Source organism: Hyla sarda, chromosome 2 (assembly GCF_029499605.1).
Source record: "Hyla sarda isolate aHylSar1 chromosome 2, aHylSar1.hap1, whole genome shotgun sequence".
Classification (NCBI taxonomy): domain Eukaryota; kingdom Metazoa; phylum Chordata; class Amphibia; order Anura; family Hylidae; genus Hyla; species Hyla sarda.
The window spans coordinates 100592430-100608415 of record NC_079190.1 but is presented as its reverse complement, the minus strand read 5'-3'; the positions used below and the strand labels follow the sequence as shown (position 1 = coordinate 100608415).

Here is a 15986-nt window from a genome sequence, read left to right as displayed (position 1 = left end):
AAGGTCTCTACTCCTACCCCTGTGTCCGGCACCACGGATGTGTTCTCTGTCAAGGAAATTTTGGCGTCCAAGCTCATCCGGGGAAGAAGATTTTTTTTGGTCGACTGGGAGGGCTGCGGTCCTGAGGAGAGATCTTGGGAGCCTGAGGAGAACATCTTGGACCGCAGCCTCATCCCCAGCTTTCTTGGTTCCAAAAGGAGGGGGAGACCTAAGGAGGGGGGTACTGTTACAGTGAGCGCTCCGATCCCCTCCTCTGGATCGGAGCGCTCGCTGCCTCTGCCCCAGTCTGCGGCTTCCCTGCGCGTCCCGGTCATACACGCTGACCGGGAGCGCAGGGTTTCCTCCGTCGGGGATGCGGTTAGTGTGGCGGCCGGTCCCCGTACACACGCCGCATCCCGAGTCCTCTTACCCGTGGTCCCGTCCCCTTGCGCTGCCTCTTCCTCCCGGCGCGCGTGGCCCCGCTCCTTAGGGCGCGTGCGCGTCGGCTTCATGAAATTTAAAGGGCCAGCGCACCATTGATTGGTGCCTGGCCCTTACTGTCTATAAAAGTCTCCAGCCCCTTCCTGCCCTCGCTGGATCTTTGTACCTCGTGCCTCAGAGAAAGCGTTCCCATTATTAAAGTGTTCCCTGCCTGTTGCCGACCCTTGCCCTTGACCACCGCCTCTGAACCTTTGCTGCCTGCCTAGACCTGTTGCTAGTGACTACCGCTTCTGAACCTGTGCCGCCTGCCCTGACCTTTGCTACATCTGACTACGCTTCTGTCCGTTCCTCCTGTACCGCGCCTATCTCAGCAACCAGAGGGGTTGAGTCGCTATCTGGTGGAACGACCTGGGGGCTACCTGCCGCAGCAAGACCATCCTGCTTTGCGGCGGGCTCTGGTGAAGACCAGTAGCTCCTTAGATTCCGTTCCCTGGGTATGGCCCACGCCATCACTCCTCTGGTCCAGTGGATCCACCTCCAGTCACCTGTCCGGACCGTTACGGTATGACAACGTACACCTCTTCAACATACAGTATGCCAGAAGGACCATCCCACTGTACGTTGGGTCAGTGGGGTCCTCTGAAAGCTATTGATATTTGCACTGTAGGTAAAACCATCAAGTGAACAGTGCCTCACTGTGTACAACCAGTGTTGCCACTATACTATATCTGTCTACTTCATTTATGTATTCTATGTCAACATATACCTTAACCAAATGAATTACACCTGAAAAAATCCAAGTTTTCTAATGTCATTTTCCTGACAAGCACCAACGCTCATGGTGTCTGACATCATCTGTAGGCCAAGGCTTTGCTTTACACTAAGTTCTAGGGTCAGATATAAATATCTCTATTCAGTCCTGCATTCAGCCCTTCCATAGGGTGGTGTTCCTTTTCAGGTTCTATTCATTTGAAGTAGAACAGTGCAGCATAACTCAATGTGGTCTTTCGGTCCCTGTTTGGAATTGTAATTTATATTGATCGGCCATTGCGCAGTTGTGAATATTTTGAACACGCAGACAAAATCATTCCTAGTATTTTTCATAGATGTAATGGTGAAAAACAATTTTTTTAACAATTGTAGCTATTTTGCAAACTTCTGTGGGAAGATTTTGAGGGACTTTCATTGTACTTTTACACAGGCCGATTATTGGGTGAATGAGCCTGTGTAAAAGGACCAGCAATCGAACGACAAACAAGCAAACATTAGTTTGTCGAATAATCACAATTTTTGTGCGGCCAAAAAAGGACCACACACAAACAATTCAGCAATCCTTTTGTGTGGCATGACCGCACAATTGGACATACCTTGTGAAGAATGTGCAAACAATCGCCGATCACCAGGATCAACACTTATTTGCAGCCTGACGTCCCAATTACAATCCTTAACATTTACTATACTGTACAGTTTTTATATACACATTGCTGCCACTGTGTACTTATACTGTACTGCAAAAATATTTTTGTTAATTTATTATAAACAGTTATGTTTGTGGGCATCTTAGGGAATAATGGAAATATATTGTGTTATATGGCATTAGGAATCTGAAACTCCCATTAAACCCATGTAGGGAATGCTGGTGTCTACCTATTGACTTCAAGAACCATAGCTTATAATTCTATTGTCTTTTCTTTCTCTAGAACTGGAAGAATCTCAGAGGAAGTGTCCACCCTGGTGGTACAAGTTTGCAGACACATATTTGATATGGACGTGTTGCCCTTTATGGATACGTATCAAGACCATGGTGAACATATTTGTAATGGATCCCTTTGTGGACTTGGCTATCACCATTTGCATTGTTCTCAACACTTTGTTTATGGCCATGGAACACTACCCTATGAGTGAGGAGTTTGAAGGCGTTTTATATGTAGGAAACCTGGTAGGTCATTGTCTGTAGCATAGACTGCTTGAGTCTCATAGACACCTAGGTTATGTTCACAGTGAGGAAATTGGGGAGAATAGTTTTTAAAATATTTTACTGTTGACGTTTTAGAACAGAAATCCTTTTTTGCTTTAGGTTAAAATAAAGCAGAAATGAAGTGGAATAGGCATTTATTTGACACATAATTGACTTTACATGCCGGTTATTCCTGTGGAATTTGGATACACCTCGTAAGAGAGTCATAGAACTCACATTGAATTCAATGGAAGTCTTTTTTCAGGTGGAATTCACTTTCATTCCTGGTATCATAATACGCAGACATCATAAGTTCAGAATATAAATGTGTTTGTGTAAGTTTGTATATTTGTGAGTGTGTATGTGTATATATACAATCATGGCCGTAAACGTTGGCACCCCTGAAATTTTTCATGAAAATGAAGTATTTCTCACAGAAAAGGATTGCAGTAACACATGTTTTGCTATACACATGTTTATTCCCTTTGTGTGTATTGGAACTAAACCAAAAAAGGGAGGAAAAAAAGAAAATTGGACATAATGTCACACCAAACTCCAAGAATGGTCTGGACAAAATTATTGACACCCTTAACTTAACCTCTTAAGGACCAAGGACGTATGAGTACGTCCTTGGTCCCGTCTCCCACGGTCATATATACCCCGCATCATATCACGGCGGGCCCGGCGTCATAGTGAAGCCGGGACCCGCCGCTAATAGTGCGCGGCACTGATCGCGGTGCCGCGCGCTATTAACCCTTTAACCGCGCGCTCAAAGCTGAGCCACGCGGCTATAAGTGAAAGTAAAAAGTGCTGGTTAGCTCAGTGGGCTGTTCGAGATAGCTGCTGCCTCCTCGCTGTCTGATCGCCGAATGACTGCTCAGTGCCTGAGATCCAGGCATGAGCAGTCAAGTGGCAGAATCATCGATCACTGGTTTCCTATGAGAAACCAGTGATCAATGTAAAAGATCAGTGTGTGCAGTGTTATAGGTCCCTATGGGAGCTATAACACTGCAAAAAAAAAAGTGGAAAAAAAACACAGTGTAAATAAAAATAAACATATATGGTATCGCCGCGTGCGGAAATGTCCGAATTATAAAAATATATCGTTAATTAACCCTTTAAGGACCCAGCCAATTTTCATTGTAGGACCTGGCCATTTTTTGCACATCTGACCACTGTCACTTTAAGCATTAATAACTCTGGGATGCTTTTACCTTTCATTCTGATTCAGAGATTGTTTTTTTGTGACATAATCTACTTTAACATAGTGGTAAAATTTTGTGGTAACTTGCATGCTTTCTTGGTGAAAAATCCCAAAATTTTATGAAAAATTTGAAAATTTTGCATTTTTCTAACTTTGAAGCTCTCTGCTTGTAAGGAAAATGGATATTCCCCAAAATTCCCTTTATGTTTGCATCATAAAATTGACGTGTTTCTACTTTTGGAAGACACCAGAGGGCTTCAAAGTTCAGCAGCAATTTTCCAATTTTTCACAAAATTTTCAAACTCACTATTTTTCAGGGACCAGTTCAGGTTTGAAGTGGATTTGAAGGGTCTTCATATAAGAAATACCTCACAAATGACCCCATTATAAAAACTGCACCCCCTAAAGTATTCATAATGACATTCAGTCAGCATTTTAACCCTTTAGGTATTTCACAGGAATAGCAGCAAAGTGAAGGAGAAAATTCACAATCTTCATTTTTTACACTCGCATGTTCTTGCAGACCCAATTTTTGAATTTTTACAAGGGGTAAAAGGAGAAAATGTATACTTGTATTTGTAGCCCAATTTCTCTCGAGTAAGCACATACCTCATATGTCCATGTAAAGTGTTCGGCGGGCGCAGTAGAGGGCTCAGAAGCGAAGGAGCGACAAGGGGATTTTGGAGAGTACGTTTTTCTGAAATGGTTTTTGGGGGGCATGTTGCCTTTAGGAAGCCCCTATGGTGCCAGAACAGCAAAAAAAAAAAACACATGCCATACCATTTTGGAAACTAGACCCCTTGAGGAACGTAACAAGGAATTAAGTGAGCCTTAATACCCCACAGGTGTTTCATGACTTTTGCATATGTAAAAAAAAATAATTTTTTTTTCACTAAAATGTGTGTTTCCCCCCAAATGTCACATTTTTGCAAGGGTTAATAGCAGAAAATACCCCCCAAAATTTGTAACCCCATCTCTTCTGAGTATGGAAATACCCCATGTGTGGACGTCAAGTGCTCTGCTGGCGCACTACAATGCTCAGAAGAGAAGGAGCGTCATTGAGCTTTTGGGAAAAAAATTGTTTGGAATGGAAGTCAGGGGCCATGTGCGTTTACAAAGCCCCCCGTGGTGCCAGAACAGTGGACCCCCCCACATGTGACCCTATTTTGGAAACTACACCCCTCACAGAATTTAATTAATTTTTCATTTTCACGGACCACTGTTCCAAAAATCTTTCAGACACATGTGGGGCGTAAATGCTCACTGTACCCCTTATTACATTATGTGAGGGGTGTAGTTTCCAAAATGGGATCACATGTGGGTATTTATTTTTTTTGCGTTTATGTCAGAACCGCTGTAAAATCAGCCACCCCTGTGCAAATCACCAATTTAGGCCTCAAATCTACATAGTGCGCTCTCACTCCTGAGCCTTGTTGTGCGCCCGCAGAGCATGTAACACCTAGATATGGGGTATTTCTGTACTCAGGAAAAATTGCGTTACAAATTTTGGGGTCTTCTTTTCCTTTTAACCCTTGTGAAAATAAAAAGTATAGGGCAACACCAGCATGTTAGTGTAAATTTTTTTCTTTTTTTTACACTAACAAGCTGGTGTAGCCCCAACTTTTCCTTTTCATAAGGGGTAAAAGGAGAAAAAGCCCCCCAAAATGTGTGTGCAATTTCTCCCGAGTACGGAGATACCCCATATGTGGCCCTAAACTGTTTCCTTGAAATACGACAGGGCTCCAAAGTGAGAGAGCTCCATGCGCATTTGAGGACTAAATTAGGGATCGCATAGGGTGGACATAGGGGTATTCTACGCCAGTGATTCCCAAACAGGGTGCCTCCAGCTGTTGCTAAATTCCCAGCATGCCTGGACAGTCAGTGGCTGTCCGAAAATGCTGGGAGTTGTTGTTTTGCAACAGCTGGAGGCTCCGTTTTGGAAACACTGCCATACAATACGGTTTAAATTTTTATTGGGGGGGGGGGGGGAGACAGTGTAAGGGGTGTATATCTTGTGTTTTACTCTTTATTATGTGTTAGTGTAGTGTTTTTAGGGTACATTCGCACTGACGTGTTACGGTGAGTTTCCCGCTAGGAGTTGAAGCTGCGGCGAAAAATTTGCCGCAGCACAAACTTGAAGCAGGAAACTTACTGTAAACCTGCCTGTGTGAATGTACCCTGTACGTTCACATGGGGGGGGCAAACCTCCAGCTGTTTCAAAACTACAACTCCCAGCATGTACTGACAGACCGTGCATTCTGGGAGTTGTACTTTTGCAACAGCTGGAAACACACTGGTTGGAAAACCTTCAGTTAGGTTCTGTTACCTAACTCAGTATTTTCCAACCAGTCTGCCTCCAGCTGTTGCAAAACTACAACTCCCAGCATGTACTGATCGCCGAAGGGCATGCTGGGAGATGTATTTATGCAATAGCTGGAGGTACGCAATTACAACTGCCAGCATGCCGAGACAGCTGATTGCAGTTTTGCAACATCTGGAGGGCTACAGTTTTAGAGAACACTGCAAAGTGATCTCCAAACTGTGGTCCTCCAGCTGTTGCAAAACTGAAATTCCCAGCATGCTCTAACAGCAAACAGTTGTTTGGGCATGCTAGGAGTTGTAGTTTTGCAAGATCTGGAGGGCTACAGTTTAGGGAACACTATATAGTGGTCTCAAACTGTAGCCCTCCAGCTATTGCAAAACTACATATTCCAGCATGCCCAAACAGCTGTCTGGGCATGCTGGGAGTTGTAGTTTTGCAACATCTGGAGGGCTACAGTTAGAGACCACTGTATAATGGTCTCAAACTGTACCCTCCAGATGTTGCTAGGCAACTCACCAGCTTCCGTCAGATCCAGCCGCACGTCATCGCCGCCCGCCGATCTCCGTCGCCTGCAGCCTCCGTCGCCCGCCCGGATCGCTAAGTGGATCTTCGGCGCCGGTCCCCGCCATTTCCCCGTCCTGCCCCGCCTATTGTGGGAGGGCAGGACGGGGAAAACGAAAGTAAACCCCCCCGCCCCCGATCTGCTATTGGTGGTCGCGTCTAGACCACCAATAGCAGGGATAGGAGGGGTGGCACCCGTGCCACCTCACTCCTATTGCTTCAGGGGGATCCTGGGTGTCTTAGACACCCGCGATCCTACTTACATTCCGGGTCACCGGGTCACTATAGACCCGTAATGACCCTGAATCGCGCAAATCGCAAGTGGGAATTCACTCGCGATTTGCCGCGATCGCCGACATGGGGGGGTCTGATGACCCCCCTGGTCATTTGTACAGGATGCCTGCTGAATGATTTCAGCAGGCATCCCGGTCCGATCTCCGCCCGGCGGGGACCGGAACTGCCCATGATGTAACTGTACGTCATGGGTCCTTAAGACCCAGGGTGTCGGGACATAACGTTACGTCATGGGTCCTGAACGGGTTACACCGCACGGTCAATGGCGTATGTGCAAAAAAATTCCAAAGTCCAAAATAGTGTATTTTTGGTCACTTTTTATATCATGAAAAAATGAATAAAAAGCGATCAATCCTATCAATGCAAAAATGGTATTCTAACCTGTTGGGGACGAAGGGCGTATGCATACGCCCTTGTGTCCTGGTATTTAAGGACGAAGGGCATATCCATACGCCCGTGGGAATTTCGGCCCCCGGCGCGTGCCGGGCGGGGACCGGGCCGGGGTGACTGCTGATATCTATCAGCAGGCACCCCGTGCAAATGCCCAGGGGGGTCATTAGACCCCCCCATGTCGGCGATCGGCGCAAATCGCAAGTGAATTCACACTTGCGATTTGCGCCGATTCCGGGTCATTACGGGTCTATGGTGACCCGGTGACCCGGAATAGAAGGGGAATCGCGGGTGTCTAAGACACTCACGATCCCCCTAAAGCGATAGGAGTGAGGTGGCAGAGTTGCCACCCCTCCTATCTCTGCTATTGGTGGTCTAGACGCGACCACCAATAGCAGATCTGGGGCGGAGGGGTTTACTTTCGTTTTCCCCGTCCTGCCCTCCCACAATAGGCGGGGCAGAACGGGGAAAACGAAGAGGAGCGGCGCCGGAGTCCACTTACCCCTCCGGAGGCAGCGGAGCGACGGGGATCGGCGGTCGGCGACAGAGATCTGCAGCGGCGTGCTGCAGAAGAGGACGGCTCCCGGATGCGACGGAAGCCGGTGAGTAGTTGCCTAGCAACATCTAGAGGGCTACAGTCTGAGACCACTATAGTGGTCTCTAGACTGTAGCCCTCCAGATGTTGCAAAACTACAACTCCCAGCATGCCCAGACAGCTGTTTGCTGTGTGGGCATGCTGGAATTTGTAGTTTTGCAACAGCTGGAGGTCTGCAGTTTAGAGACCACTGCACAGTGATCTCTATACTGCCCTCTAGATCTTGCAAAACTACAACTCCTAGCATGCCCACATAGCTGTTTGCTGTCTGGGCATGCTGGAAGTTGTAGTTTTGCAACATCTGGAGGTCCACAGTTTGGAGATCACTGTTCAGTGATCTCTAAATTGTAGCACTCCAGATGTTGCAAAACTACAAATTCCAGCATGCCCACACAGAAAACAGCTGTCTCGGCATGCTGGGAGTTGGTTGCGTACCTCCAGCTGTTGCATAACTACATCTCCCAGCATGCCCTTCTGTGATCAGACATGCTGGGAATTGTAGTTTTGCAACAGCTGGAGGCACACTGGTTGGAAAATACTGAGTTAGGTAACAGAACCCAACTCAGTATTTTCCAACCAGTGTGCCTCCAGCTGTTTCAAAACTACAACTCCCAGCATGTACTGACAGACTGTGCATGCTGGGAGTTGTAGTTTTGTAACAGCTGGAGGCTCACTGGTTGGAAAATACTGAGTTAGGTAACAGAACCTAACTGAAGGTTTTCCAACCAGTGTGCCTCCAGCTGTTTCAAAACTACAACTCCCAGCATGTACTGACAGACCGTGCATGCTGGGAGTTGTAGTTTTGCAACAGCTGGAGACTCACTGGTTGGAAAATACTGAGTTAGGTAACAGAACCTAACTGAAGGTTTTCCAACCAGTGTGCCTCCAGCTGTTTCAAAACTACAACTCCCAGCATGTACTGACAGACCGTGCATGCTGGGAGTTGTAGTTTTGCAACAGCTGGAGACTCACTGGTTGGAAAATACTGAGTTAGGTAACAGAACCTAACTGAAGGTTTTCCAACCAGTGTGCCTCCAGCTGTTTCAAAACTACAACTCCCAGCATGTACTGACAGACCGTGCATGCTGGGAGTTGTAGTTTTGAAACAGCTGGAGGTTTGCCCCCCCCCCCCCCCCATGTGAACGTACAGGGTACATTCACACGGGCGGGTTTACAGTAAGTTTCCTGCTTCAAGTATGAGCTGCGGCAAATTTTTCGCCGCAGCGCAAATTCCTAGCGGGAAACTGCCAGTGTGAATGTACCCTAAAAACACTACACTACACTAACACCTAATAAAGAGTAAAACACTACATATACACCCCCTTACACTGTCCCCCCCAATAAAATTGAAAAACGTATTGTACAGCAGTGTTTCCAAAACGGAGCCTCCAGCTGTTGCAAAACAACAACTCCCAGCATTTCCGGACAGCCACTGATTGTCCAGGCATGCTGGGAGTTTAGCAACAGCTGGAGGCACCCTGTTTGGGAATCACTGGCGTAGAATACCCCTATGTCCACCCCTATGCAATCCCTAATGTAGTCCTCAAATGCGCATGGTGCTCTCTCACTTTGGAGCCCTGTCGTATTTCAAGGAAACAGTTTAGGGCCACATATGGGATATTTCCGTACTCGGGAGAAATTGCACTACAAATTTTGGGGGGCTTTTTCTCCTTTTACCCCTTATGAAAAGGAAAAGTTGGGGTCTACACCAGCCTGTTAGTGTAAAAAAAATTTTTTTACGCTAACATGCTGGTGTTTCCCTTTACTTTTTATTTTCACAAGAGGTAAAAGGAAAAAAAGACCCCAAAAATTTGTAACGCAATTTCTCCTGAGTACAGAAATACCCCATATGTGGGCGTAAAATGCTCTGGGGGCGCACAACAAGGCTCAGGAGTGAGAGCGCACCATGTACATTTGAGGCCGAAATTGGTGATTTGCACAGGGGTGGCTGATTTTATAGCGGTTCTGACATAAATGCAAAAAAATAAATACCCACATGTGACCCCATTTTGGAAACTACACCCCTCACGGAATGTAATAAGGGGTACAGTGACCATTTACGCCCCACAGGGGTCTGACAGATTTTTGGAACAGTGGTACGTGAAAATGAAAATTTTAATTTTTTTGTTTGCACAGCCCACTGTTCCAAAGATCTGTCAAACGCCAGTGGGGTATAAATGCTCACTGTACCCCTTATTACATTCCGTGAGGGGTGTAGTTTCCAAAATGGGGTCACATGTGGGGGGGTCCACTGTTCTGGCACCATGGGGGGCTTTGTAAATGCACATGGCCCCCGACTTCCATTCCAAACAAATTATCTCTCTAAAAGCTCAATAGCGCTCCTTCTCTTCTGAGCATTGTAGTTCGCTTGCAGTGCACTTGACGTCCAAACATGGGGTATTTCCATACTCAGAAGAAATGGGGTTACAAATTTTGGGGGGCATTTTCTCCTATTACTCTTTGTAAAAAAGTAAAATTTGGGGAAAAACCAGCATTTTAGTGGAAAAATATATTTTTTTAATTTACACATCCGACTTTAACAAAAAGTTGTCAAACACCTGTGGGGTATTAAGGCTCACCGTACCCCTTGTTACGTTCCTTGAGGGGTGTCGTTTCCATAATAGTGTGCGATGTGGGGTTTTTTGCTGTCCTGGCACCATAGGGGCTTCCTAAATGGGACATGCCCCCCAAAAACCATTTCAGAAAAACTCACTCTCCTAAGTCCCATTGTTGCTCCTTCGCTTCTGAGCCCTCTAGTGCACCCGCCGAACACTTGACATACACATATGAGGTATTTTCTTACTCGAGAGAAATTGGGTTACAAATTTTGAGAGGATTTTTTTCCTTTTACCCCTTGTAAAAATTCAAAAACCAGATGTTGCAAAACTACAACTCCCAGCATGCCCAGACAGCTGTTTGCTGTGTGGGCATGCTGGAATTTGTAGTTTTGCAACAGCTGGAGGTCTGCAGTTTAGAGACCACTGCACAGTGATCTCTATACTGCCCTCTAGATCTTGCAAAACTACAACTCCTAGCATGCCCACACAGCTGTTTGCTGTCTGGGCATGCTGGAAGTTGTAGTTTTGCAACATCTGGAGGTCCACAGTTTGGAGATCACTGTTCAGTGATCTCTAAATTGTAGCACTCCAGATGTTGCAAAACTACAAATTCCAGCATGCCCACACAGAAAACAGCTGTCTCGGCATGCTGGGAGTTGGTTGCGTACCTCCAGCTGTTGCATAACTACATCTCCCAGCATGCCCTTCTGTGATCAGACATGCTGGGAATTGTAGTTTTGCAACAGCTGGAGGCACACTGGTTGGAAAATACTGAGTTAGGTAACAGAACCCAACTCAGTATTTTCCAACCAGTGTGCCTCCAGCTGTTTCAAAACTACAACTCCCAGCATGTACTGACAGACTGTGCATGCTGGGAGTTGTAGTTTTGTAACAGCTGGAGGCTCACTGGTTGGAAAATACTGAGTTAGGTAACAGAACCTAACTGAAGGTTTTCCAACCAGTGTGCCTCCAGCTGTTTCAAAACTACAACTCCCAGCATGTACTGACAGACCGTGCATGCTGGGAGTTGTAGTTTTGCAACAGCTGGAGACTCACTGGTTGGAAAATACTGAGTTAGGTAACAGAACCTAACTGAAGGTTTTCCAACCAGTGTGCCTCCAGCTGTTTCAAAACTACAACTCCCAGCATGTACTGACAGACCGTGCATGCTGGGAGTTGTAGTTTTGCAACAGCTGGAGACTCACTGGTTGGAAAATACTGAGTTAGGTAACAGAACCTAACTGAAGGTTTTCCAACCAGTGTGCCTCCAGCTGTTTCAAAACTACAACTCCCAGCATGTACTGACAGACCGTGCATGCTGGGAGTTGTAGTTTTGAAACAGCTGGAGGTTTGCCCCCCCCCCCCCCCCATGTGAACGTACAGGGTACATTCACACGGGCGGGTTTACAGTAAGTTTCCTGCTTCAAGTATGAGCTGCGGCAAATTTTTCGCCGCAGCGCAAATTCCTAGCGGGAAACTGCCAGTGTGAATGTACCCTAAAAACACTACACTACACTAACACCTAATAAAGAGTAAAGCACTACATATACACCCCCTTACACTGTCCCCCCCAATAAAATTGAAAAACGTATTGTACAGCAGTGTTTCCAAAACGGAGCCTCCAGCTGTTGCAAAACAACAACTCCCAGCATTTCCGGACAGCCACTGATTGTCCAGGCATGCTGGGAGTTTAGCAACAGCTGGAGGCACCCTGTTTGGGAATCACTGGCGTAGAATACCCCTATGTCCACCCCTATGCAATCCCTAATGTAGTCCTCAAATGCGCATGGTGCTCTCTCACTTTGGAGCCCTGTCGTATTTCAAGGAAACAGTTTAGGGCCACATATGGGATATTTCCGTACTCGGGAGAAATTGCACTACAAATTTTGGGGGGCTTTTTCTCCTTTTACCCCTTATGAAAAGGAAAAGTTGGGGTCTACACCAGCCTGTTAGTGTAAAAAAAATTTTTTTACGCTAACATGCTGGTGTTTCCCTTTACTTTTTATTTTCACAAGAGGTAAAAGGAAAAAAAGACCCCAAAAATTTGTAACGCAATTTCTCCTGAGTACAGAAATACCCCATATGTGGGCGTAAAATGCTCTGGGGGCGCACAACAAGGCTCAGGAGTGAGAGCGCACCATGTACATTTGAGGCCGAAATTGGTGATTTGCACAGGGGTGGCTGATTTTATAGCGGTTCTGACATAAATGCAAAAAAATAAATACCCACATGTGACCCCATTTTGGAAACTACACCCCTCACGGAATGTAATAAGGGGTACAGTGACCATTTACGCCCCACAGGGGTCTGACAGATTTTTGGAACAGTGGTACGTGAAAATGAAAATTTTAATTTTTTTGTTTGCACAGCCCACTGTTCCAAAGATCTGTCAAACGCCAGTGGGGTATAAATGCTCACTGTACCCCTTATTACATTCCGTGAGGGGTGTAGTTTCCAAAATGGGGTCACATGTGGGGGGGTCCACTGTTCTGGCACCATGGGGGGCTTTGTAAATGCACATGGCCCCCGACTTCCATTCCAAACAAATTATCTCTCTAAAAGCTCAATAGCGCTCCTTCTCTTCAGAGCATTGTAGTCGCTTGCAGTGCACTTGACGTCCAAACATGGGGTATTTCCATACTCAGAAGAAATGGGGTTACAAATTTTGGGGGGCATTTTCTCCTATTACTCTTTGTAAAAAAGTAAAATTTGGGGAAAAACCAGCATTTTAGTGGAAAAATATATTTTTTTAATTTACACATCCGACTTTAACAAAAAGTTGTCAAACACCTGTGGGGTATTAAGGCTCACCGTACCCCTTGTTACGTTCCTTGAGGGGTGTCGTTTCCATAATAGTGTGCGATGTGGGGTTTTTTGCTGTCCTGGCACCATAGGGGCTTCCTAAATGGGACATGCCCCCCAAAAACCATTTCAGAAAAACTCACTCTCCTAAGTCCCATTGTTGCTCCTTCGCTTCTGAGCCCTCTAGTGCACCCGCCGAACACTTGACATACACATATGAGGTATTTTCTTACTCGAGAGAAATTGGGTTACAAATTTTGAGAGGATTTTTTTCCTTTTACCCCTTGTAAAAATTCAAAAACCAGATGTTGCAAAACTACAACTCCCAGCATGCCCAGACAGCTGTTTGCTGTGTGGGCATGCTGGAATTTGTAGTTTTGCAACAGCTGGAGGTCTGCAGTTTAGAGACCACTGCACAGTGATCTCTATACTGCCCTCTAGATCTTGCAAAACTACAACTCCTAGCATGCCCACACAGCTGTTTGCTGTCTGGGCATGCTGGAAGTTGTAGTTTTGCAACATCTGGAGGTCCACAGTTTGGAGATCACTGTTCAGTGATCTCTAAATTGTAGCACTCCAGATGTTGCAAAACTACAAATTCCAGCATGCCCACACAGAAAACAGCTGTCTCGGCATGCTGGGAGTTGGTTGCGTACCTCCAGCTGTTGCATAACTACATCTCCCAGCATGCCCTTCTGTGATCAGACATGCTGGGAATTGTAGTTTTGCAACAGCTGGAGGCACACTGGTTGGAAAATACTGAGTTAGGTAACAGAACCCAACTCAGTATTTTCCAACCAGTGTGCCTCCAGCTGTTTCAAAACTACAACTCCCAGCATGTACTGACAGACTGTGCATGCTGGGAGTTGTAGTTTTCAGAAAAACTCGCTCTCCAAAATCCCACTGTCGCTCCTTCCCTTCTGAGCCCTCTACTGCCCCCGCCGAACACTTGACATACACATATGAGGTATTTTCTTACTCGAGAGAAATTGGGTTACAAATTTTGAGAGGATTTTTTTCCTTTTACCCCTTGTAAAAATTCAAAAACTGGGTCTACAAGAACATGCCAGTGTAAAAAATGAAGATTTTGAATTTTCTCCTTCACTTTGCTGCTATTCCTGTGAAACACCTAAAGGGTTAACACACTTACTGAATGTCATTTTGAATACTTTGAGGGGTGCAGTTTTTATAATGGGGTCATTTATCAGGTATTTCTAACCAGAAGACCCTTCAAATCCACTTCAAACCTGAACTGGTCCCTGAAAAATTCTGATTTTGAAAATTTTGCGAAAAATTGTTGCTGAACTTTGAAGCCCTCTGGTGTCTTCCAAAAGTAAAAACTCTTAAATTTTATGATGCAAACATAAAGTAGACATATTTTATATGTGAATCAATATATAATTTATTTGGAATATCCATATTCCTTATAAGCAGAGAGCTTCAAAGTTAGAAAAATGCAAAATTTTCAAATTTTTCATGACATTTTTGCAATTTTCACCAAGAAAGGATGCAAGTATCGCCGAAAATTTACCACTAACATAAAGTAGAATATGTCACAAAAAAACAATCTCGGAATCAAATTTATAAGTAAAAGCATTCTAGAGTTATTAATGCTTAAAGTGACAGTGGTCAGATTTGCAAAAAATGCTCCCGTCCTTAGGGTCATAATGGGCTCTGTCCCCAAAGGGTTAAACATATTCATTTTCCTGCATGAAGTTATGATTTTTTCCAGAAGTACGACAAAATCAAACCTATATAAGTATGGTATCATTTTAATCGTATGAACCTACAGAATAAAGATAAGGTGTCATTTTTACCGAAAAATGTACTACGTAGAAACGGAAGCCCCCAAAAGTTACAAGACGGCGTTTTTTTTTTCAATTTTGTCTCACAATGATTTTTTTTTCCGTTTCACTGTAGATTTTTGGGCAAAATGACTGATGTCATTACAAAGTAGAATTGGTGGCGCAAAAAATAAGCAATCATATGGATTTTTAGGTGCAAAATTGAAAGAGTTATGATTTTTTAAAGGCAAGGAGCAAAAAACGAAAGTGGAAAAACCCCCGATCCTTAGGGGGTTAAAGGGGTACTCCGATGGAAAACTTTTTTTTTTTTTAAATCAACTGGTGCCAGAAAGTCAAACAGATTTGTAAATTACTTCTATTAAAATGTTTTAATCCTTTAAGCACTTATTAGCTACTGAATACTACAGAGGAAATTCTTTTCTTTTTGGAACACAGTGCTCTCTGCTGAATCACAAGCACAGTGCTCTCTGCTGACATATCTGTCCATTTTAGGAACTGACCAGAGCAGCATATGTTTGATATGGGGATTTTCTCCTACTCTGGATAGTTCTTAAAATGGACAGAGAATTCAGCAGAGAGCACTGTGCTCGTAATGTCAGCAGAGAGCTCTGTGTTCCAAAAAGAAAATAATTTCTTCTATAGTATTTAGTAGCTAATAAGTACTGGAAGGATTAAGATTTTTTAATAGAATTACCGTATTTATCGGGGTATACCACGCATCGGCCTATAACACGCACCCTCATTTTACCAAGGATATTTGGATAAAAAAAGTTTTTTACCCATATATCCTTGTTAAAATGAGGGTGTGTGTGCATGTGTATACCCCGATATACTGTTTCTGACCCCGCAGAAGCCCCCAGGAAAGGCAGGGTGAGAGAGGCCGTCACTGCCCGCTTCTCTCCCCCTGCCTTTCCTGGGGTCTAGAGCCCTGCTCCCGCCGCTTCTCTCCCCCTGGCTATCGGCGCTGCTCCCCCATTGCCGGTGCTGGTGCCCCATTGCCTCCCCCCATTGCCTCTCCCATCCCCGATTTTATAATTACCTGTTGCCGGGGTCGGGTCCGCGCTGCTTGGGGCGCAA

General features: G+C 45.1%; 1 protein-coding gene and 1 long non-coding RNA gene across 10 annotated transcripts in view; one reads left to right on the top strand and one right to left on the bottom strand.

Moving 5' to 3' along the window:
- SCN8A (sodium voltage-gated channel alpha subunit 8) overlaps positions 1 to 15986 on the top strand; it is a 260584-nt gene that overhangs the window by 165566 nt on the left and 79032 nt on the right. For all 9 annotated transcript variants that reach the window (XM_056562694.1, XM_056562701.1, XM_056562698.1 and 6 more), the window contains exon 14: positions 2121 to 2359. In XM_056562694.1, the coding sequence (XP_056418669.1) occupies positions 2121 to 2359 (239 nt within the window). The remainder of the gene's footprint in view (positions 1 to 2120; positions 2360 to 15986) is intronic.
- LOC130358836 (uncharacterized) overlaps positions 1 to 15986 on the bottom strand; it is a 43145-nt gene that overhangs the window by 9492 nt on the left and 17667 nt on the right. The window lies entirely within an intron of this gene.